Source organism: Podarcis gaigeae (genome assembly GCF_964106915.1).
Source record: "Podarcis gaigeae genome assembly, chromosome: 7".
Lineage (NCBI taxonomy): Eukaryota > Metazoa > Chordata > Lepidosauria > Squamata > Lacertidae > Podarcis > Podarcis gaigeae.
Window position 1 is genome coordinate 25,117,181 of NC_139683.1, and position 25,105 is coordinate 25,142,285.

The 25,105-nt window shown below is 44.6% G+C and overlaps 1 protein-coding gene across 1 annotated transcript; it reads left to right on the forward strand.

The window, feature by feature from the left end:
• Positions 1 to 1,328: 1,328 nt before the first annotated feature.
• Positions 1,329 to 9,477, forward strand: UQCRB (ubiquinol-cytochrome c reductase binding protein). The gene is made up of 4 exons (XM_083749865.1): positions 1,329 to 1,415; positions 3,509 to 3,580; positions 4,927 to 5,093; positions 8,821 to 9,477. Exons 1-4 carry the CDS (start codon positions 1,397 to 1,399, stop codon positions 8,896 to 8,898), a joined length of 336 nt encoding a protein of 111 aa, XP_083605991.1. The 5' UTR covers positions 1,329 to 1,396; the 3' UTR covers positions 8,899 to 9,477.
• The last annotated feature ends 15,628 nt before the right edge of the window (positions 9,478 to 25,105 follow it).

Below are 25,105 nucleotides of genomic sequence, written 5' to 3' on the forward strand. Positions count from 1 at the left end.
TTTCTGTTCCTTGCTATTCTAGTCAGTTCTGTACTTGGCAATATTCATTTAAAGGAGTGGAAGTCCAACTCAGAAAATAAGTCTTGTTTCCACACTTTTCTCGATGATGCCAAGGGTACACATGAAACTCATTGAGCTATTTCTCATGTTTATATATTTTTTGAGAACTGTAAGGTGGTGAGAGACATTGAACCTAACAAGGTTCAGCAGTTCCAGTTAATAACTATTAATATGGTTGTGAAAGTTAGCTCCAAAAAAGGAAAGGAGTTAATATTCAGGTATGGAATTAATAGTCTTCTGGAATGCAACAGGAGAATTTACCAATCAAAGGCCTTATTTTTATATTAGCAATGAAGAAAGGCAATGGATAAGACCCACGGATGAATGGCTTTTTCAGTGTGCTCATTTCCTTCATTAATTTTTTACCAGCATCAGCTTTTGTTATGGGTCTGCTTACTGGGTGCTTATTCTAGGAACATTTTTGGGTATGTAGCACACCACTCCTTATTTCAAGCATTCAACCCCTGGTGTTAGGAGTGCATTAATGGCACTGCAATCTCACCCCACCCTCATCATTTACTGGAGTTTCTCCAATTTTATTTAACAGCAGCACAGGAAAATAGTAAGCTATTGGAGTTCTTGGTTTTTATAATGCTTTTCTCAGTGTAGCTTGATTCTTATTTGGGTTGGTGTTGTTTTTTTTTTTTAGTAAAAACATAGCTGCCTAGTAACTACAGCTAAGAAAACAAAGCCCTATCGGAAACTGTTTATGGGGAAGTCGGTGGTTCTCTTTGCAGGCAGGGCTCCAACCAGTCGTTTGCGGCGCAATATTTTGAAGGTGAAATGCAGAGTTTGCCAAATACGCTGTTTCCAAAGAAGCTGTGCATGCGGGCAAATTATGGCCAGAATCAAATCAACACCAAGTTTCCTTCCTCCGCCATCACCTTCAAGCTCCCAGTGCTCCTTTCCAGCTACATTGCACCTGCCCTTGCCAGGTGTGAGGCAGGTGGCCACGGTTTATGGGGCAGGGGGGCGAGACTGGCGTGGACTGGGGCCTAATAAAGCCTGCCGCCCCCACGGCTGATGTTCTCCAGTTGCGGCGCTTTGTTTCCATGGGGTCCTCTCACGTTTTCTGAAATCGCAAGCGGGGAAACCACATCAGAACGAACCAGGAAGCGCCCGTTCCACGCAACAGAAAATCACATCCCGCGATTTTTTTTCTATGGTCCAGCCGCAGCGTAGGGACGCACAGGCGCGCGCAACCCACGTGACAGCACAAGGAGCGTATTTAGTGGGTAGGCCGGGTTGCGAGCACGTGATCTGAAAGGGGGGGGGGGTGAATGTAGGCTTTTCCCGAACGCCGGCGCGCGTGCGCGTTTCCTCAGAGGTCGTCAAGATGGCGGCGAGGGCACCGGGTGAGTGAGGAGAAGGGAAGAGTCGGTGGTAAAGGGGCTGCAGCGGGGAGGGAGGGGGGCGGGAAGCTTCCCGGTGAAAGAAAATGGTCGAGGGGGCCCGCCAGCAATACCTGGGGCGTGTGCGAGAGGTTATGATTGCTTGGTGGGGACGGAGAGGACACGGAGCGCCTTGCTGTTAACTCTTGGCGTGCCAAGCGGTTGTGGCTTTTACCACAGTGTAATCAGGGGTCAGCAAACTTTTTCAGCAGGGGGCTGGTCCACTGTCCCTCAGACCTTGTGGGGGGGGGGTCGGACTATATTTTGAAAAATAATAATGAACGAATTCCTATGCCCCACAAATAACCCAGGGATACATTTTAAATAAAAGCACACATTCTGCTCATGTGAAAACACCAGGAAGGCCCCACAAATAACCCAGAAATGCATTTTGAATAAAAGGACACATTCTACTCATGTAAAAACACGCTGACTCCCAGACCGTCCATGGGCCGGATTTAGAAGGTGATTGAGGCTTAGGTTGCCTACCCATGTTGTAATCCTTTAAGGGCATACTCAGAAGTAAGCCATGTCGCCTTCAACGCAGGCAATAGGGTTGCATATTAAGAGTTTCCGTAGGGAAGGGTGTTACTCTTGTGGGACCCTTATTCATGTGCTGCTTTGAGGTCCGCCTCATCGCCCTCGCCCCCCCTTGCTATCCACATAACCAGCAAAAGGTTAGTAGGTGAATCTTCTCACTGCCCAAAAAGCTTGATTTAGTTGTTTATAGTCACGCTTTGTGCTGTGCACCAGTAGCAATTTGTAATTGTCCCATGAGGACCCTCATTCTAAGTAATCAAAAGGTATGCGGAAAGCAAAGAGTAGATGAATGAAAAGCTCATTTGGGAGTTTCATTTTGGCCACCCTTGTCTCTTGAAACAAACATGTGGCAAACAGCCCTCTAGGACAGCAGCAAGTAGCAAACCTGTCACTCTCCTTTAGCTTGTGAATTGCAACACAATGCATCCTTATGGATGTGTCTCCTCCCCAGCTTGCAGCCAGCTAGGAGCTAAATAGCACCATAAACCTAGGTTATGGGCGCCACAATGAAGTGTCTAGGCACACTTTTTAAACTAACAATAATAAAAAGCTGAAAAATGAATGAACTGCAGCTAAAATATGTTTATTTTTCACATGGTCTAGTCCTTCCCCTGCCCACCCACCCCCTAATATTCCTAAGGAGAAAAAAGTTCTCCTTTCCTTCCACTCTGCAATTTTAATCTCAAATCTCAGGCACAGTACTGCACCCAGAGCTCAGCAACTGCTTGCACTAATGAAATTCACTGTCGCAAAATGCACCTAGAACAATGGGAGTTTCGAACACTGCTTGCAGTGCACGTAGTACAATGTTAATTATGAATCTAGCCATATACTGTCAACTATCAAAGGCAGGGGTAGGCAACCTAAGGTCTGTGTGCTGGATGCGGCCCAATCATCTTCTCAATCCGGCCTGTGGACGGTCTGGGAATCAGTATGATTTTGCATGAGTAGAATGTGTCCTTTATTTAAAATGCATCTCTTGGTTATTTGTGGAGCATAGGAATTCATTCATTTTTTTCCCTTCAAAATATTGTCTGGCCCACCACATGGTCTGAGGGATGGTGGACCAGCCCACGGCTGAAAAAGGTTGCTGACCCCTGATCAAAGGGGTAGTAATTCTTGAAGGCACTAAACATGTTAAAATGCTTATTGTTTTGAGAAAAGCCATGAAGTGACACTGCTTGCAATTGAGGCCAGGTTTTACTTCATGATTTGTTTATTGTTGCATAGCTGCTAATGCACAGTAGATGGTGGGTGCAGGTTGTGGGGCTCATAACTAAGCAAACGTTCGTCTCATCTGCTGTTGCATAGCTGTTTCATGGATATTTTGAGTAGCATTGTGTTTTTACATCCCTTTGACAAGTGCACAGCATCCAAACCGTTGTTCCTACTTTCTGTTTATTACAAGTGTTGCATGTTTATAAAAAACAAACTAAAATACTGTAGATTCTTTGTGTCTGAATAAATGCCTCTACCAGTTATACTCTTGAACTAACAGCGGTCATTAATACTTCCAGCTGCAGCCAGCGGTCGTCTCCTTGATAGTATTCGCAAATGGTATTACAGTGCAGCTGGATTCAACAAAATTGGTAGGTGTTGGAAGCCCTTTACTGTTGAAGTTGTTTGGTTTGGAACCTGACTAAGAAGAGTCTGTTGTGGGGGGAGAATTATCTTGCATTTTGTCGACTTTCTGCTAGTATCTTTCTTTGGATTCTTCTTCTTGGTGTTGTGACTGTGTGTGTTAATTTTTATTATCCACATGGGGTTTTTTGTAGAAAAGAAATGGGACAGTCTTAAATAAATCTGGTTAAACCAGTGGCCTTTGAGAATACAGAAGTTAGCTGTCCCTGTTTTCGGTCACGAACAATAGTAAAATATATATCAAAATCTAATACAGGTGTGGGTGGTTTAGGTTTGTCAGTTGACCAACCAGATGTTGTCATATGACCATGATAAAAAGTGCCAAATATTCCAGTTTATGTGGGTGGAACTTTAGCTTCTTATTTCCTTATGGTAAAATTTGTTAGCTGTTACAGGAACAAGGCTGCTTGCTTCCAAGCCCTACAATAGCCTGGCCTAAATCTAACTTGGTAGCAAAGTTTGTCCTGCTTGCTACCTACTATAATTGTCAGTATCCCCAAAGAAGAAGAGGAACACAAGTAAACAGTAGCAAAAGTCATTGCTTAGTACTACCCAAGACCTTAGCATCTTTGGTTATCCCCTCCCTGTGAACTGATTGCCTTCTCTGTAAACTGGATTTTGATCAAATAACAACAACAACAACAACAACAACAACTTCTTTGTTATTCATACCCTGCCCATCTGGCTGGGTTTCCCCAGCCACTCTGGGCAACTTACAACACATGATGATGATGATGATGATGATGATGATGATGATAATAAAAAAAATATTATTTATACCCGATACAGGGTTGCCTAAAAATCTATGAAAGTTAATTTCATTGGGTTTCAAGTATCAGCTACCTAATTTGTAACTAGCATGAGTAATAAAAACTATTGATGACTGGCAAAGCACTTCTGGCAGGTGTTAGGGGGTGGGGGTGCTGCTGAAAGTGCAGCAAGGACACATGCTACTGCCAGCAATATTCTTGCCTGCAATAGCCTATGTATGGCTTCAGAATGGTCTGGAGCAGGTCGAGCTGTCATTTCTTGGTTAGTGGCCTGACTTGGGTGTATATTTACTGCTTTGGAGTCTGCAGCTTTATCAGTGGGATGTTCTGTGAGTTATGGACATTCATCTAAAATACATGTTTCCAGGCACTTGGAGCTAATAAGCTGCTAAAAATTAATTTCTAGAGCTAGTGAAGAGAGATGCCATTGGTCTTGTTACTCCTGCAAAAAAAAAAGGGTTTTTTTTTTAATATCTCTACTGATCTTCATTTGTGTTAACATGAGAAGCATCTTTCTGCTACAGGACTTATGCGAGATGATACAGTGTATGAAAACGAAGATGTGAAAGAAGCGATAAGGAGACTTCCTGAAGATGTACGTAATGAGAGATTATTTCGCATCAAGAGAGCGTTGGACTTGTCCATGAGGCAACAAATCCTTCCAAAAGAACAGTGGATAAAATATGAAGAGGTATGGTTGCATACCCATATAATAAGAGTCAACCTAGTTTTCTAGGGAAGGCTGGTTGTAAGCTAACATAAATATTATGTTCAGCATAAATATTATGTTCTCCCATTAATCGGAGTTTTCTGGAAATCTTTGTATCAAATCTTCCAGTGCCCTAAAGACTCAATTAGGATGTAGCTTAGCATATTCAATAAGTATAGTTGGACTTTAATTAACACTTCGGTTTATAAGTAGGTGTGTGTGAGAGAGAGAATTATACATGCACACTTCCTGAGAATAAATACATGAAAAGGGTTAATTATAATTTGAAACTGCCCAATTTTGCTGGTATAGCCATTCATTGTAACCAACTATGAAATGATGCATTTTTTTAGAAAGAAATGCATTTTTTACACAGAAAAGGTGTAGTAGTGGGAAATTTTCCATCCCACATCATTGTTTCCTTGTCAGACAACATAAGGTACTGGATTTATCCAAACTAAGTCATGATTTAGTCCCATTGAAATCAAATAAGTTATTTATCATGACTTAAGTCCCATTGATTTCCGTTGTATTAAAGCATGACTGACTTAAGTATGACTTTAAACCACTGAATGGTGTCTGTTCATAATATTGATTATTACTTTGATGAATTGAGTTGAGTATTGGTTAACTCTTGTGATGCTAATCTAAGGCTGTAGATTAGCTTCTGGGTGGATGGAATGTTCATGGTTCAGTTCATAACTTTGAGGGGAATAGAACTTGCAGAAAACCTACTCTGTGATTCTTCAGCAAAAACATGGCTGGGAGGAGATAAGGGAACACTCACACTTTTCACTCACAGCACATGAGTGGAAACAGGCTATGTGAGCAGTCTGCCAAAAGACCCAGCAGATCTAGATCACAGCCAGAAACTTGCATGTGATCGTGATAACTGAATACATCTTCGAACATAATGTGGTTGGGACAACTTAACCTTAGAAATCAAGTCTTCCCTGCTGATCACGTCTTGCTTTGGGAGGATATATTTGTCTCCTTATTAATCTGCTGTTTGTCAGGTTTGGTGCAGTAAAACCTAATTTTATGAAACTTAATAGTGCATAAACCTTCAGGTACTTTATACATGACTTGTAGTATTGTATAAGTTGAGCCTTGCAGGAGGGGTTATAATTCTATCTCCATATATATTTTTTTTAAATGGTTCTCTGTTCTGTCATAGTTGAGCATGAGCAAAATATAGAATCCAAGGGCAGTGTTGTGTAGAGAAAGTCAAGCTTTGTCATAATCTGCCCCATAAGAATCTGTAAAACAAAGTAAGATAGTTCTAATATAGATCAGAGTTGTTAAGGGACAAAATCTTTTCACACCAAGCACTGGGATCACCAGGGGTAAAGGGCAGTGCTTGCCTCAGACAGTTTTTCATCCCATACCAGTGATGCCACCCATTACTTATATAAGAAAAAGTAAAACAAAAACAAAAAACGGCATATGGGGCAAAGTTGCAGTGTAACCAAAACCTTTAATGTCACATAGTCTAGCCACCAACAGCTTGACCTGCAGCTTGGGCATGCTTTACAGAGGAGAAGACAGTGAAATGGAGATCATTGCTGGCTAACAACTAGTACAGTGGTACTTCGGGTTAATAACTTAATTCGTTCTGGAGGTCCGTTCTTAACCTGAAACTGTTCTTAACCTGAGGTACCACTTTAGCTAATGGGGCCTCCCACTGCTGCCACGCCACTGCCGTTTTCTGTTCTCATCCTGAAGCAAAGTTCTTAACTCGAGGTACTATTTCTGGGTTAGCGGAGTCTGTAACCTGAAGCGTCTGTAACCCGGGGTAGTACTGTACAATACAGTGGTACCTCAGGTTACAGACGCTTCAGGTTACATACGCTTCAGGTTACAGACTCCCCTAACCCAGAAATAATACCTTGGGTTAAGAACTTTGCTTCAGGATGAGAACAGAAATCGCGCAGTGGCGGCGTAGCAGCAGGAGGCCACATTAGCTAAAGTGGTGCTTCAGGTTAAGAACAGTTTCAGGTTAAGAACGGACCTCCGGAACGAATTAATTATGTAACCAGAGGTAATAATAATAATAATAAATTTTATTTATATCCCGCCCTCCCCAGCCGAAGCCGGGCTCAGGGCGGCTAACAACACTAAAACAGTACAACATTATAAAACATTATAAAAATGAATTAAAATCAAAATTAATGGCAACCATAAACTAAAGTCTTGTAAAGATTGCCAAAGGAGGGAGTCAGGCTGCGCCCTGACCAAAGGCCAGGTGGAACAGCTCTGTCTTGCAGGCCCTGCGGAAAGATGTCAAGTCCTGCAGGGCCCTTGTCTCTTGTGACAGAGCGTTCCACCAGGTTGGAGCCGCAGCCGAAAAAGCCCTGGCTCTAGTTGAGGCCAGCCTAACCTCTCTGTGGCTTGGGACCTTCAAGGTGTTTTTATTTGAAGACCGTAAGTTCCTCTGTGGGGCATACCAGGAGAGGCGGTCCCGTAGGTACAAGGGCCCTAGGCCATATAGGGCTTTGAAGGTTAAAACCAGCACCTTAAACCTGATCCTGTACTCCACCGGGAGCCAGTGCAGCTGGTATAGCACCGGATGAATGTGATCTCTAAGCGAAGACCCCGTAAGGAGTCTCGCTGCGGCATTCTGCACCCGCTGGAGTTTCTGGGTCAGTCTCAAGGGCAGCCCCACGTAGAACGAGTTACAATAATCCAGTCTGGAGGTGACCGTCGCGTGGATCACAGTGGCTAGGTCAGGGCGAGAGAGGTAAGGAGCCAACTGCTTAGCTTGGCGGAGATGAAAAAATGCCGCCTTTGTTATAGCTGCAATCTGCGCCTCCATGGAGAGGGAGGTATCGAAGATTACACCCAAACTCTTAACGGACGGTGCTGGCACTAATTGCACCCCCGCAAGAGATGGGAGTTGCCCCCTCAGTCCCATGTCGTCCCGTCCCAGCCAGAGGACCTCTGTCTTCGAAGGATTTAACTTCAACCGGCTCCCACGAAACCATCCAGCCACAGCCTCCAAGCATCTGATCAGTGTGTCTGGGGCCGAGTCCGGGTGGCCGTCCATCAACAGATAGAGTTGGGTGTCATCAGCATACTGATGGCAGCCCAGCCCAAAACTCCGGACAAGCTGGGCGAGGGGGCGCATACCACTGTACTGAGTGAAAGATGTCTAGAGGTGTATCAGTGTTATTTGCAAATCTAGCTGCAGCAAACACAAATCCAGCAACAACTTAAAAACTAACAAGTATTATGGCATAAGCCTTCATGAACTAGTCTTCTAGTCATTGGAAATTTGTGCTATGATAAATTTGTTAAGAGTCAGTAGCACCCTCAAAGCTTTTGATTTTTGGTGGTGAAAGATTTCTTAACAGACGCTTGACTTATTTAAGGGCTTAATTGTAAACATGTTTAAACGCAAGACTCAAAAGTTAGACTGATTCTGTATGACAGTTTCAGTGACCGATAAGATGTTTCGTAGGGCAGATGCATTACTAATCACACAAATTTAGGGAAATGACTCTACAAGTAATAATTGTAGCAGGAAAGACCAGTTGGTGAATTATGGATTAAGCATTTTAAATTTAGGTCTGCCTGCTCTGTTCCTGAAATGGTGGTGAAGTATCAGATAATCCATGTTACTGTTGATGCTGCTCTTACAAAAATGAAATGTCCAATATCCTTAACACTCTCTCTCTCTCTCTCTCTCTCTCTCTTTTTTTTTTTTTAGGACAAACATTATCTTGAGCCATATCTGAAAGAAGTCATCCGTGAAAGACTTGAAAGAGAAGAGTGGGAAAAGAAATAGCTGCTGCTGCAATGCACTTCAGAAAAATGTTTTCTTTTAAGTTTTAAATTATTTTGTTCAGGTAGGGGTCTACTGAGAAAATCTGGGTGTGGAGAAATCTCATGTAAATCTTTCCTCACTTAATATTCATCCACCTAAAATAAACATTACCAAATCTACTTGGAATCCTTTCTCCTAATTTGCAAGGAATTGGTTCAAGTCTTTTCAGCTTCATTGCATACTAACATGGTGATTTGTGATCTTCATTCCAGCTGTTTGAGTAATTCTTTTTGTCATAATACAGATGTTTCCTGCAGCTGGATGGGTAGATAAGCAACAACCTTTGCTGTTTGTTTCTGTTCTTCTGATTCATTTCTTAAAAGGGATGCCCATCTGCAGAATGACTATATAGCCATCATCGCCTCTTGTCTCTGGAGGTGGGAATGCAGACACACTTAAGTATTCAGCAGCAGCAACACTAGATAGAGATTACGTAATCCCTATCGTGTCTACCCAAACAAATGAAACGCTGCATTAATAGATGCTTTTGGAATTTGTGTTTCTTGCCAATCTTTAAATAAAAGCAATTGCCTCATTTAACCTGAATTAGTTACTTGGATTTATTTGCTGAATTACTAAGGCATACCTAGTATACTTTAGCCATGCTGAATTACTAAAGTATACAGTCCTGAGCACACTTCTGGAGTAAAAGTTTCTTCAATACTCTACATATGGAGGCACGTATACCACCTTACCACCTGCTAAATGTAGCCAGGGCCAGATTTACGTTTGATGAGGCCCTAGGCTACTGAAGGTAACGGGGCCTTTTATATGTCCAGCTGTTCTTTGTCAACAACAAATTGTCGCTGTTTTTTGTGTTGAATATATGCTATATGGTAATTGCAAGTAGATAAATAGGTACCGCTCCGGCGGGAAGGTAAACGGCGTTTCCGTGCACTGCTCTGGTTTGCCAGAAGCGGCTTAGTCATGCTGGCCACATGACCCGGAAGCTGTCTGCGGACAAACACAGGCTCCCTCGGCCTATAGAGTGAGACGAGCACCGCAACCCCAGAGTCATCCGCGAATGGACCTAATGGTCAGGGGTACCTTTAACTTTACCTAATTTATATGAGCAAACCAGTGATATTTTAGGGAGCAGACTAGGAGGTGGGGCCCATTACTTACATCATAGGAGCCAACACAAAACACTGTTGCTGTATGTAGGTTTTATTTTATTAGTTTTTTTATCTTATATTTTGGAAATGTACATCTAGTGTTTTTTCCTTTAAATTTTTTTGGGGGGCCCCAAGAGAGTGGGGCCCTAAGCTTATAGCTTGTTTAACTTATATGTAAATCCGGCACTGGATGTAGCCCTTGTGTTGTGGCTTCTTTACCCTGGCCTTTGATACTTTATATGTATATAAAACTTTAGTTGTGATTGTAATGTGTTTTAAACTGTTTTAATGCTGTGTTTTATATTCCTGAAACCTGCCCTAGGACCTTCTGGTGATGGGCAGAAAATAAATAATATTGATTTGTTCTCTCATTCATAATATATATATATATATATATATACACACACACACACGCGCGCACACACACACACACACACAGTGCTTTTTTCTGGGGGGACGCAGGGGTATTCTATTCATACCCCTAAACATTTTTGTGAATTTAAGTTTGGCCTCATTGAGGAGCAGTATTTCAATATGAGAAGGAAAATGAGAGTACCCCTAAACATTTTTTTTTAGAAAAAAAGCACTGTACACAAACACATCCACGTGCAATAGTTCATAAACTATGTTGTATTATATAACTGTTTTTTCTATAAGCTACAGGAAAGCACTTTTCTCCTTTGGAGAATCAGATTGCTAGTGTGAAATAAAGAAGTATGAGGTTTGTGATTGCTGAGCTGCAGGTGGCGCCTGGGGCTCATCGATCTGTCAAAGAGCAAGTGAACGGAGTCCTCCTTTCAGATGCTACAGCAAAAGCTGGCAAAGCAGAGGTACAAGCGACTAATGAGGCTCTCCTCCTTGCTTCTTGATTATGCACAAATGTGCTCTGTGGTGCAAGCTGGCTGTTGTCGACATCTCCGGTTCCCCATCTGTTGATTACTTTCATAAACTCTACATGCCTCCGTGTGCTGAATACAAAATTAATCTACCCAGATTCTCTTTTAAAAGACATACCATTTTCCAAGACTAGAAGTACACATAATCTGGCTATGTTTTGAAACATACTTAAGAATGCAGAGTAACTCATCTACATAGCAGTTACAGAGTAACTGTAGCAAAATGTTTCAAGAGTTAGAAGAAACTAATTCTGATTCACCGAATGCTCCAATTTTATGCCTTAGAAACAGGAGCATCTGAATTTGCAATTCCTAGGTAAAGTTTGTCCCCTACCAGCAGCAGGCAGTTCAAGGGCTTCCCCAATTCCAATTCCTTTCTGTAGTGAACTGCTTTTCTGTCCTCAGCACAGAAAGAGAAAACTTCTAAATGAAGAGGACAGAATTCTGTTGAATTACAAAATTGCTGTAAAATGGAAGATTTCCCCCCCAGAAAGGCCCCTTAAGGGAAATCTTACTAAGTGCAGCACCATATACCCCATTGTCTTAATCTGGTGAGGCATAATGGGAGCAATTGAATAAAACTTGCAGAAGATAATTTGTGGGTTTATTGAATTCTTTCTTGAAAGACTGTGGCCGAAACTGAATTCAAAGGTAGCAGCACTTTACTTTGGGTGAGGGAAATTCAGACAAAGCGTATAAAGAGATCTAGAGCAAAGAATGGTTGGGAAGAAAGAGGGGTCTCAACCCTTTCAGAATGTAAGAAGTCTCTGCTGGGTCAGCTCAACGACTCATCTAGTCCAGCATCTTAGTCTCTCAATGCCTGACCAGATTCCTATGGGAAGTCTGAAACCAGGACCTGAGCTCCCTTCCCTCTGCTTTGCCACCAGTTTTCTCTCTCTTGGCAGGGGTTATTTTAGCACAGGTGTAGCCAGCCTGGTGCCATCCAGATGTAGTTTAAATCAAATTCCCATAATCTTTGACTAGTGGCCATACTGACTTGGGCTGATGGGAATCCCAACAACAACTGGAAGAGAAAAATAGGTGCAGTCAAGAAATGTAAAGGATTAGTTTCCTTCCCCCCTCCCACCAAATAAATGTCTTATAATCCTGCATGCACATGTGTGCACATGTAGTGTTCTCTAAAACTCATTGATGGCATAGTTTTTACACCCTGATACGCCATTATCACTTGCAGTTTTAGTCCTACCAAATGCTAGTCCTTTCTACCCTAATAAAACTAAGAAACTCTTTCCATAGAATGAATGGAAAGAGTTTGCCTTGGTTGTCTGTAATTTGCCTCTCCTTTTTAAGTGTTCCCCAGAACCACTGCTCATACATAACTACATACATACATAAATAAATACATACCTAATTGAAATGGTAAAGGTAAAGGACCCCATGACAGTTAAGTCCAGTCAAAGGCGACTATGGAGTTGCGGTGCTTGTCTCACTTTCAGGCTGAGGGAGTTGGCGTTTGTCCACAGACAGCTTTCCAGGTCATGTGTCCAGCATGAATAAACCGCTACTGGCGCAGGGAGGACCGTGACAACTGCCAGAGCGCGCGGGAATGCTGTTTACCTTCCCACTACAGCGGTACCTATTTATCTACTTGCACAGGCATGCTTTCGAACTGCTAGGTAGGCAGGAGCTGGGACAGAGCAACAGGAGCTCACTCCATTGTGCAGATTTGATCTGCCAACCTTCTGATCGACAAGCCCAAGAGGCTCAGTGGTTTAGACCACAGCGCCACCCACATCCCTTGTCTAATTGAAATATTGAACTCTTGACTGGTGGTGATTGATCTTTGATGGTAAAGTAGATTTGACGTCAGTACATCTGTGTGCTTGAACCCATATCAGTGCCAACTGCATAAAAACAGGGTCTGTAAAGGTAAGGAATGTTCTCTCCCTTGCCCTCCCACCCAAACTCCTTTTTGACAAAGTGCTAGGAAGTAAATTATGGGAGAAAGAAGATTTGAGTTGGCTCCTCTTTCTCTAAAACTGACTAATGAGAGTAGATCTGAATTCAAGCACCTAAATCTGTGCAGAGCTCAAGTATTGTGTCGAGAGAGATTTAATGAGTTTGCAGTACAGAAATGAATAATAACAAAATGCCCTAGTAACTATTAATAATAGGGGAGGGGCTGTAGATCAGCAGTAGAGTCAGTTCTTTGAATATAGAAAGGTCCAGGCTCAATCCGTGGTATTTCCAGTTAGGGCTGGGGAATTCTCTGCCTGAAACCCTGGACAGCCTTTGCCTCTCAGTGCAAATAATTGACACAGTAAAGCAGCTTCCCATTTTTCCAGAAATACCGTTAACTAAAACACATCTGAAACTGCATTGAAGCTGTTTAGCTGAATACTCAAAATGCAGTCACAGATCTGTATGTTCAGTTAGATTCCCATGTCAGGAAGGTAAGTGTGAGAATTTGCTGTTGTGTTGTTGTTTTTTGAGCAGGCACCAAAATGTGCATCAGTTCAGATAAGCAGAAAGACAAAATACTGACTGTGTTGGCTTACTAGCCTTGTGACTAATCCACCATTCTAAGGTTTAGTAAGAATAAGAAATGCCATGTTTTGGAATGGAAACAATAAAATAGCTTAGAAGAATTCTTCACCCTGGCACTAGATGGAGTTGTACCATAGATCAATAAAGCACTTCTTCAATTATTCTTTTTTAAATATATATAATTTCAAGATGACAGCTTCTTAAAGGTTTATAGCCCCGAGGGGAATTTACTACTAAGTCATGTACTGATGTAATGAAACCTAATATATGCTGTGTAAAATGAATTATGAGATACTATTTAGTTTCAGGATTTTATTACTTCAATCATTTGTAGCTGTATTTCCTTTTATATTACTGCTCAATCTTTAAACAGACCAGATGACTGTATAAAGAACACCTAATAAAATCTGGAGATGTTAAAACACAAATGTTAAATGTTCTAACATGCTTGCTGTATTTTATTTTTTTAAAATGCTAGCTTTCCCATCACAGTGTTGGATATTTGGGAAATATAAGGGAAAAAGCTCTATGTAGATAGAAATCATGGGCTGCTGCCAGTCAGTGTAGACAATATTGGGCTAGATGGACAAGTGATATAACTCAGTATAATAAGGCAGCTTTCTATGTTCCTGAAGTGCTCCTTTGCTGCCGGGCTGACAAGAGGTGGTTTGGGCGTGTGAGAATTGGTTTGCACTGTGCCTGATGGTATTAGCAATAGCAGATACAGAATTTTTAGGGGAAGGACCAACAGCTCCATGTTACTCTATATGCTCTGCATACAGATTTAGAGGACCTGGAACTGCCAGCCAAATTAGATATCAGGTACTGGGGCTGGGGATAATTCTTTCCTGAAATGGTGGAGAACCAATGTCATTTAAAAAAACTAGGATGGGCAACCTGTGGTTTTCCAGGAGTGGAATTATAACTCCATCACAAACCATTGGCCCATGGTAGCTGGAGCTACTAGGAACTGGTATTTTTGAGCTGCTCTGGGAGCCTTTTTCTGTTTTTCTGAAAAACAGTGAGGGTAAAAAAATAAATTAACTATTGGCCAGCTTTATCCTTGCACAGACCTGGGTTTTATTACTTTGCTCACTTGTAGCTGTATTTCCTTGTGTGTTATTTCTCAGTCAATTTTATCTGTTTAACATCAATACAAGCAAAATGATGGTTTTGTGTTTCAAAGGCTGTCCCTTTGCAAACTTTTGCTGCAGTGGAGTAGGTGATTGGGTTTTGGACAGTGTCCCAGCCAAACACTACTGAGCTTTCTCATCAGTTAGAATCCAACACTGCAGGGTGTTGTATTTTTATCACTGAATTTTGCCAATGGACCTGCCTAAAGGAAGCAGTAACTTGAAACACTTTTTCTAGAGCCAAGACCTACAGAGGTAAAGTGGAATTTAATCTGATATTCACTTTCTTGGAACGTATTCTTTGCTCATGTTGTTTTATAGATACTGGATTAGGTTCCTCTCTCAGAACAGCATTTGGCCCTCTTGATTATCATTACAATGGAAATGGTTTGCCCACCCTGAAAACAAACAGAGCTTGCAGAGATCAGGGCAATGCCGCAAATGCAAGTATTGTTGCTTGGCGCTTGTTCTAGTCATTGTTGGCTAGAGTTAATTTCGCATACTTACAGGGAAGGGAGACTTTGGCATATCACATTAGCATCTCTGTTATGGTTTAATGGCATTTCTCATTACTTGTTGTGCTCCTCTTTATTCATAGTGATTTATGGCTCTTAAATGAATGGTAATTCTAATTTTGATTTCATCTTGTTCCATCCTGAAGTCTTGAGATGATGATCTAGCACTATATGAGTGAAATTCTATCAATAATGACTTTGTAATCTGCCAGAGTATGCTGCAGACAAGCACAATGTTGAACAATACCAGCATGTGTATAACCCCAACTGCTCAATGCCTATTTTTGCTTTTAAAGTGTGCTTTGCTTCTGGAAAAGGAAAGGGCACAGATCTAATCAGGCCTCTATGGTGGCGATAGGGATGCGGGGAGAAATGTGATTATATTTGCATTTAAAGGCACCTGACCTAATCCACACCTTTCGAAACAATATGTGAACTGAAAAACAGCCACCCTTTGACATTTGCACTCCTGATTTTTGCAACACTGTTCTCCAGGCAAGTAGTAATATGTAGAGAAAGGATATACTAGGCTAAAGTATGTATTTCAAATGCATATAATTAGTGAAAATAATGCTTTAAAATGCCTTATATAAGGGGAAAAACACTTTGCAAAAATGTGTCTATCAGGGAAAATTGCTTTGCAATAATGTACTTGTGGCAAAGATTTTCTTTTTGAATCTTTAATTCAAATCTATTTCAGGATTTCTTTTAGATGTGGAGAATGCTACATGCTTTTTAAAAGCAAAATCCTTGCACTGGATCCCTTCCGTACTACACCAAATACTCCTGAATCAAATTATCCAGGCAGGGGGTTAGCTAATTGCTTGGCCTTTTCCTATCAGTTGAGGAAATGATCCCTCCCACTTATTTTGGCCACTTCCCTACATTTTGTGTGTTTTACTCTTGCCAAATCCTTTGGCTGAAGAAGAGTGGCTCCCCTCCTTCCCCCTCAAAAAAAAATCTAATAATAATCTGTAGCTCTTTAAATGCTTGGGAAACAAATCAGGGTCTCTCTTTACTGCTTCCTTTTTACTGTGTGGTGATAACATTTTTACCAGCATACAGCACTGTACCTACAAAACAAATTGCGGGACAAGTATTAAAATCCTGTTTATGGGGCCAAGTATATTCCTTCTGCAAGGGAGCCCCTTCCCCTTTAACTGCACTCAGAGCTTGAGATCCAAAGATGGTTTATTCATCTATGGGGTGGGGAACCAGCCTGTGGCCTTCTAAGTGTCTCTGGACACCCACACCCATGAATCCCAGCCAAGGTGGCCAATGGTCAGGGATGGTGAGAAATGGGGAACATGGCAGGCCTAATCACTTTGGAAGAGGCAGCCACACCTGCAGTTTCCATCTGATTCTGGAGGAATATTTAGAAACTTAAGAGACTTTTCATCAATAATAATAATAATAGCTTTAAAGATTTCCTGCACAGAAACTCCTGGGTGGATATGCCTGAAATTTGGTGGGCTTAATCCACTCTGGAGAAGCGCCTTTGCTCGCAGCTTTCATCCTCTTAAGTGAAAGGGGGCGAAATATAAAAGGTGCATGGAGATTTGCCATTGTAGTCAACAGGCGTGAAACAAGAGCTTTGGGTTTAGCACATCACACTTGGACCCAAATAATGAATGGAACCGAAACGACAACAAGCAGATCTGAAACAGATTGGGCTGCTTCCAAACGCAACAGACACAAATGCAAGGCGAGTCTTGTAGCCGTTGCACCCGTAGAGGTTTTTTCCCCCCTGCCGTCCACAGGGTGGTGCTGTGAACCCACCAGTCTCAAATCATATCCTTCCTTTGTACAGAGACCTACTGCGTACTGCATAAAAAGGGAGAAAATAGTACATCCAGATGTGACACACTTTGCACACTGTTGATCAGCGCTGGGAACCAGCAGTCGAACGGACCTGTGCAACAGAGCTCTCCGTCAACTAAATACTAAAAAAAAGACCTGGAAAGTGAAAGTGAATTGCTATGTTTGTGTTAACACGGGACACAACTTCAAGGAGCTTGTGACGCAAAACGAGCACCGAGGTGGGAAAAGCAAAATGCTGCTCTTAGCTTTAGCTTGATTGTTGTGTTTCTGCTCAATGCAACTCTGCGACTGTGGCTCTCCGTATTGGACCATAACCACCAGTAGTGCAAGTGCTGCTGCTGCCCTCTCCAAGCCACGTGTCTGCTAGGCAATCAGACATGGGGATGGCAATGAGGGTTAGTGGTTGCAGCAGCATACAACTGGCAACCTCTTACCTTTCCTTGTGTGTCCTCAGTGTCCACGGTGCAGATCCCCTGCTAAGCACTTCCATATTGTGTAGTGCTCAAGGCTGGCAGCTGGTGGTGGCAGCTGTCAGGAGCGAGCCAGCAATAAATCACACTGAGTTAACTCTTTATTAGAATAAACCAGGTCTGCTCAGGAGCGCTAGGCCTAATGAGCACAGCAACTCTCCTCAGTAGGTCTTGCCCCTATGAGGCAGTCATGGAGGCTGAAGGACCCTGCCTTCCCACAGCAGCCTAAGTCTCCTTCTCTCCCAGGTCCTTCCCAAGCAAGCTGAAACTTCGCTAGTGCACCTGCTTCATACCTCTACTCAACTTGGAAGACCAGACATCAGCCTGACTCATCTCTGCCTCTTGCCTCCCTTCTCTCCTGATTCTAGACTTCTCTCTGCCGCAGACTCTCCCTGCTCACTAAAACCTGGCACTTCTTCAGCTTCCGACACCTCCTTCTCTTCCCAATCTTCTCCCTCTGACCGCTCATCGTCAGCCCACCCTGCATTCTGAGCCTTCTTCCCTTGGAGGTTCACCCTCCCACCACTGCTCTGTGTCCAGGAAGGCAATGGCAGTAGCCTTGGTGTTCCTCCACAGGGACCTGCATGCCAGGACCTGATAGTGCTCTGGGGCAAATTTAGGGGGTGCTTGTGAGTGCCACCAGCCCTCATCATGTGAATGGGAATGTTAATTGGCCTTTCTTTGGGGATCCCTTGCTTCCTGGCATGACCTTTGAAATATACTCGGAGTCCTGTAGTGATTTCATGCTCTTTATTGCAGCTTGTAAAACAGTGATTGAATTGCCCCCCAAACCGCAGGCTTTTATATACATTATTTACAATGATTGGCTGATTCTGCTTCCCTCCTGGAGCCTGATTGGTCTTTTCCTGCAAGCCAAACAGTTGTTGCATTCTACGATCCTACCAGCCCAATAGGCTGATTAACTTCCTCCTGGAGCCTGATTGGTCTTTTCCTGTAAGCCCATCAGTTGTTGCATTCTAAGATCCTCCTTGCCTATTGTTCTAGGATCCACGCTTAGTACATAACAACCTTGCTGCTAGGCTCTGTGGCAGCTGCTGTGTGCGAGCGGTTTCTGGATCTCCAACATGCAGCTGCTGCTGCTTTCATGTTGTGGAAAGAAACTTCAGAGAGAGGTCTCATCACAAAGGTCTCATTTGCTTCCCATCTCTGGTGGGTGGTCCTTGTTTGAGAACTGCTGAGAGTGCCTAGTGTTTGTTGGTTGTGCCCTTCTAGTGTAAAGTACCTTTTACCAGGTAACCCTGTGCCCCTCTCCGAAGCACACAGTCTTTTTGCACTTTTGAGGCAGCCTGCTGTGCCACCGGATGCAAGATGTGAGGTGAGCTGCCGTGTGATTGGCCAGGGTTCATGCCAGATCTCAAGCGTGCTTTGGCCAGGCTTCAAGCCAGATCTCAAGCGAGCGGGGGGGGGGGGTGGCACGAGAAGGTGAGCCTTTCTGAGAATTAGGAACATTCCCCTCCCCTCCCCATTGACTTTCATGAAGGGGGGGGTGAATGCTATCCAGAGACTGTGAATCTGTTAACTCTCTGTCTTCTAGTGTTTCTTCTGCTAGCTATCCCCCATCCAGTATTTCCCAGCTTCTGCCTTCTGAACGATGCCCCTCTGCAAACCACTGTTCCAAATCTATGCTGTCCTCCTGCTCCTGGGAAGATTCAGGATCAGGAGGAGGGGGTGACTCCCACCATTCTTCCTCAATGCAGCCCTCCTCAGCATGGTCCCTGACATCTGAACAGAGTTAAGGTTCACCATAAGTCCTCACTGCCTGCTCCAGCCTGCACTACTCCCAGGGATGCTCCTTATTCAGCATCAAATTTGTTGGACTCAGCCCAGTTGCAATGGGGAGTTAAGCCAGCATATCACTGGCTGAGGCAGGCTTGGGGGCCTATGCTGGCATAGCTGGGAACCAGATCCAGTAGATCCTAACTCATCCAGGTGGATCTAGGGCGGGGGTCAGCAACCTGCGGCTCCAGAGCCGCATGTGGCTCTTTAAAGCCTTTGCTGCGGCTCCGGGGAGGAGGCGATGGGAGGAGGCGAGGAGCGGAGGCGAGGGGAGGAGGCGAGGAGCGGAGGCGAGGGGAGGAGGCGAGGGGAGGAAGCGAGGGGCGGAGGCGAGGGGAGGAGGCGAGGGGAGGAGGCGAGGGGAGGAGGCGAGGAGTGGAGGCGAGGGGAGGAGGCGAGGGGAGGAGGCGAGGAGTGGAGGCGAGGAGTGGAGGCGAGGGGAGGGGAGGAGGCGAGGAGTGGAGGCGAGGGGAGGAGGCGAGGGGAGGAGGCGAGGAGTGGAGGCGAGGGGCGGAGGCGAGGGGAGGAGGCGAGGGGAGGAGGCGAGGAGTGGAGGCGAGGGGAGGAGGCGAGGGGCGGAGGCGAGGGGCGGAGGCGAGGGGCGGAGGCGAGGGGAGGGGAGGAGGCGAGGGGAGGAGGCGAGGAGTGGAGGCGAGGGGAGGGGAGGAGGCGAGGGGAGGAGGCGAGGGGAGGGGAGGAGGCGAGGGGCGGAGGCGAGGGGAGGAGGCAAGGGGAGGAGGCGAGGAGTGGAGGCGAGGAGTGGAGGCGAGGGGAGGGGAGGAGGCGAGGGGCGGAGGCGAGGAGTGGAGGCGAGGAGTGGAGGCGAGGGGAGGGGAGGAGGCGAGGGGCGGAGGCGAGGAGTGGAGGCGAGGGGAGGGGAGGAGGCGAGGAGTGGAGGCGAGGAGTGGAGGCGAGGAGTGGAGGCGAGGAGTGGAGGCGAGGGGAGGGGAGGAGGCGAGGGGAGGGGAGGGGAGGAGGCGAGGGGAGGGGAGGAGGCGAGGGGAGGAGGCGAGGAGTGGAGGCGAGGGGAGGAGGCGAGGAGTGGAGGCGAGGGGAGGAGGCGAGGCGAGGGGAGGAGGCGAGGGGAGGAGGCTGAGGAGTTAGTTGCCTGAAGCCCCTTTTTAAACTTAAGCAGGGGGAAGTTTGGTGAATTGTTCTTTCCTTGGGGAAAGCAGGCTGCATTGAAAGGGGCCGTATACACTGGTCACTGTTTTGAAGGGGAGTGAAGAACACACACTCAAAAAAAGGTAACTTGTTAATTTTATTTCTATGAGGAGGAGTAATTCTGAGGGGTCAAACAAATGAATAATAAAAAGGTATTTTTATAATGACGAATGCCTCATTATTAATTATTATTTACATCAGACACTGATTATGATTTATGGTACACTGGGGCCCTGATTAATTTTCTATGGCATTTTGGGGCATTGATTATTGGGCATAGCAAGTTGCGGTCGCGTGGAATTTGTGCTTTGTGATTGTTTGAGGTGGGGGTTTTTTCTTGGGAGGCTGGGCGGCGCGAAGAGAGGGATTATTTTTATAATGACGAGGATGACATTGGGCCCTCATTATTAATTATTATTTGCATCAGGCACTGATTATGATTTATGGTTTACTGGGGCCCTGGTTAATTTTCTGTGGCATTTTGTGGCATTGATTATTGGGCATAGCAAGTCGCGGTCGCGTGGAATTCCACGTGGAGTTAGTTGCCTGAAGCCCCTTTTTAGTTGCTTGAAGCCCCTTTTTAAACTTAAGCAGGGGAAAGTTTGGTGAAAGTTTGGTGAATTGCTGCCAAGGAGTGTGGTGGAGTCTCCTTCTTTGGAGGTCTTTAAGCAGAGGCTTGACAACCATATCTCAGGAGTGCTCTGATGGTGTTTCCTGCTTGGCAGGGGGTTGGACTCGATGGAGTCCTGTCGATCTTCGGTTCCACATATGTATGTGAGCAGGTCTTCTCCAACATGAACTATATTAAAAACAAACACCGATCACGCCTCACAGATGACAGCTTGCAAGCCTGTGTGAAAATGAAGGTGACGTCTTACAGCCCTGATGTGCAGACACTGAGCACTGAGGTTCAGGAGCAAAAGTCCCATTAACCTGGTTACCTGGTTGTAAATTAAATATTTTAATTAGCTATTTGTCCTTTTTTCTTGAGATTGACAGCTGACTGCACGATCCTGTATATACAGCATTAAGGCAAGAAACAATATATACAGTGTTATATTTGTTTTAAATGTTGCAATGTTTTTGCGGCTCCCAGTTGTTGTTGTTTTTTTGGAAACGGGTCCAAGTGGCTCTTTTTGTCTTAAAGGTTGCAGACCCCTGATCTAGGGTAAGGACTGTGCCTTTAGATGCCTTTACAAGAATCATGAGGTCTAGTGACCTAAGTGACATAATTTTGCCATGCAGTCCACCTGTTTGGAAATGATTAATATGAAGACTCATGAACAACTATAATGCACTTGTTCTACTGGAGCCACAAGTTAGTCTGGTTCCATCGGCCAGTGTATACTTTGTCTCCCACTGTCTATAAGATGCAATCCACATACATTTTAAAAAATGAGTATTTGTCCTATGTGTCCATGTGGTGTGTTCTCTGCATGTAACTCATAATGCTGCTTCTTCACAAAGCCCTGCCACCACACATTGCCTTTAGTGTGGTGGCACCTGCCCTTTGGAATGTGCTCCCTGTGAACATAAAGCAAGCATGTACAGTAGTGCATTGATGTATCAAACTGATCTCCTACTGGTGACACATTTTCTACTTGTTTAATGAATGCAATTTTACTGTCGCTTTTATGCTGCTCACTGTCATATGACATTTTTTCTCTTAATGTTGACAATATAGTACAGAATTTTTTTTAGCAATCTGTACATTGCATATATGTTTTCTATAATGTTAATAGCTTGATCTGGAGCCTGCCGTTGTCACAGTGTTTGCTTGGAGAAGGCCCCTACCCTATGGTCATGAAAGAAGCATGTACTAAGGAGACAATAAAAGGTAAAGGTAAAGGTACCCCTGCCCGTACGGGCCAGTCTTGCCAGACTCTGGGGTTGTGCGCCCATCTCACTTAAGAGGCCAGGGGCCAGCGTTGTCCGGAGACACTTCCGGGTCACGTGGCCAGCGTGACATCGCTGCTCTGGCGAGCCAGAGCCGCACACGGAAACGCCGTTTACCTTCCCGCTGGTAAGCGGTCCCTATTTATCTACTTGCACCCGGAGGTGCTTTCGAACTGCTAGGTTGGCAGGCGCTGGGACTGAGCAGCGGGAGCGCACCCCGCCGCAGGGATTCGAACCGCCGACCTTTTGATCGGCAAGTCCTAGGCGCTGAGGCTTTAACCCACAGCGCCACCTGCGTCCCACAAGGAGACAATACTGCAGATATTTTTTTTATGGCACTGGATTGAATCCTTATAACTCAGCTGTTTTTTTAAAAGGGTGGGGGAATGGAAATCCCAAGAATAATACAATGGGAAATTAAATTGGCGACTGTAGAAGAGTTTGAAATTTAATCATCTTATGCATGTTAGAGAGGGCAAAAGAAAATGTCAATGTAATATGAATATAGTTGATAAGTTATTCCACTACTGGAATGGACATGATTCATTGAAGATAAACAACCAGGCTGAAACACTGACATATACAAACCAATTTGTTATATCAGAGTTGGGAAGCCTACAGCCCTCCACCAGCCAGCATGGCCAATGGACCAGGATGATGGGAGTTGTAGTCCAGCAACACCTGGAGGACCCCAGGTTCGCCAGTACTGCTATATATTGTCTACTCAAAATTAAGACCTGTTGAGTTGAAAGCGGCTTAATATCACATATGTGGACATAAAGTCACACCAGATCCAAATCCCATTCAGCAGTTGGGCTGCTGCTGCTGCTCTGCCTAAGCGTGGCGAAGAAAAATGAAATACTGTAGTGTTCTGTGCCAGGTTGCCAGATCACATGACTGATCTGAATGGGCTTAATCCCGCCCCCACAACATCTACACCCTGCCCCTTTTCTGGAACTTACGCTGGCCTCAGCTGTGTCAGCAGAGCCCTTGCTGAGATGGGATGAACAAGTTAAAGGTAAAGGGACCCCTGACCATTAGGTCCAGTTGCAGACGACTCTAGGGTTGTGGAGTTCATCTCGCTTTATTGGCCGAGGGAGCCGGCATACAGCTTCTGGGTCATGTGGCCAGCATGACTAAGCCGCTTCTGGCGAACCAGAGCAGTGCACGGAAACACCGTTTACCTTCCCGCCGGAGCAGTACCTATTTATCTACTTGCACTTTGACATGCTTTCGAACTGCTAGGTTGGCAGGAGCAGGAGCAACGGGAGTTCAATCCCGTTGCAGGGATTCGAACCGCTGACCTTCTGATCAGCAAGCCCTAGGCTCAGTGGTTTAACCCACAGCTCCACCCAAGTTACACTGCCATTATCTTCAGCTGAGCCAAGATTGGAGATTTGCCACCAGCAGAGCCCAGCTGACCTGGAGCTCTGCTGCACCCTAAACTGCTCACCCCAGCGACTCTTGCTCCAGAATTGGCCCCTTGGAGTCTAATTATTTCTTTACATTGTTAAAAGCAGGGCTTTTTTTCAGCTGGAATTCCGTTCTGGCACCTCTCAAGTAGGCATCATTGCCATTCTAAGAGAGGCAGGGAGGTGTTCGTGGTGAGTTCCAGCACCTCTTTTTCTAGATAAAATAGCACTGGTTAAAAGCATGGATTTTTTCCCCATTTTAACAGACCCTTTTGTCATTTTGATAATGACTAACAACTAAAATAAATAAAGAATCAAAGGCACATGCGTAGATGATTCATCTACTTCAGCAGCATGCCAAAAACCAGCGATGGACTGACTGTATATTTTCGCCCCTTTTGCCGCAGATGTACACAACAGCCTTGCCACCGACTGAAGCCGCCAGAACGGCTTGACTTTCTTCCTCTGGGCCCAGACGTTGGGGTGATTGTGAGAACAGGCTCCGAAGTTAAGCTCTAAAAGACTTACAACCCCCAAGGAATCGAGAAACACAGGCTCAGCAACGAATTCAGGAGAAGTGATTACACCATAATTTTAGAGATAATGCCTCATTTTGGGAATCGGCTGCAGGAGTGGGCGGCCTCTGGAGTTAGCTGAACAGCTGGGTAAATTACAAATGATAGTAAAACCAGGGGTTGAGTTTACATAGCTGGAGTCTCCAAGCAGAAATACAAATTATGACAAATTAATGGGAAGTGTGACATTCTCTGTACATGTAAATAAACACTGCAGTGGCGAACCTCTCTTGTTCCCCAAGTGCTAGTAAATAAAAGTATAAATGAGATCCCATGCAAAGTAAGCACATGCTTATAATTTTCCAGCATTGTTGATCCCCTGTGTGAAATTTCCTATTTTTATTGCTTCGGTGTTTAGGTTTTCGACAAAGCGGATAGCCATCTCTCACCCTGAAACCAATCAATAGGGCTATTTCTTGTATAAAATGACATTTCTATGGCAGATACAGGGAGAAGACACTGGGTTACATCCAATGGTGTGTTCCACTGATGCAACAGGAACCCCCTTTCCTCTCCTCACTCTGCTGAGCCCCCCAAATATTCTCTGGAGGGACCCCAAACACTCTGAAGCAGAGATTGCAAGGGAAGGATGTGTCATTGCGAAAACAGAAGTCTCCTATGCAAGTGGAACAGCAGTGCCGGATTAACCCTGTAGAGGCCCCTACGCAGTCGAAATCTCGGGGTGGGGGGCTCGCAAACTATCTCCTAATAAGTTTTTTATTTTACCAGCCAACAATTTTAATAAACCAATTTTGATCCATTGTCACGGCGCCCCTAAGAGGCATGGGGCCCAAAGGCCGGTGCCTACTCTGCCTATTTGGTAATCCAGCACAGGATACAACCTACTGTCCCAAATCTTTGTCTCC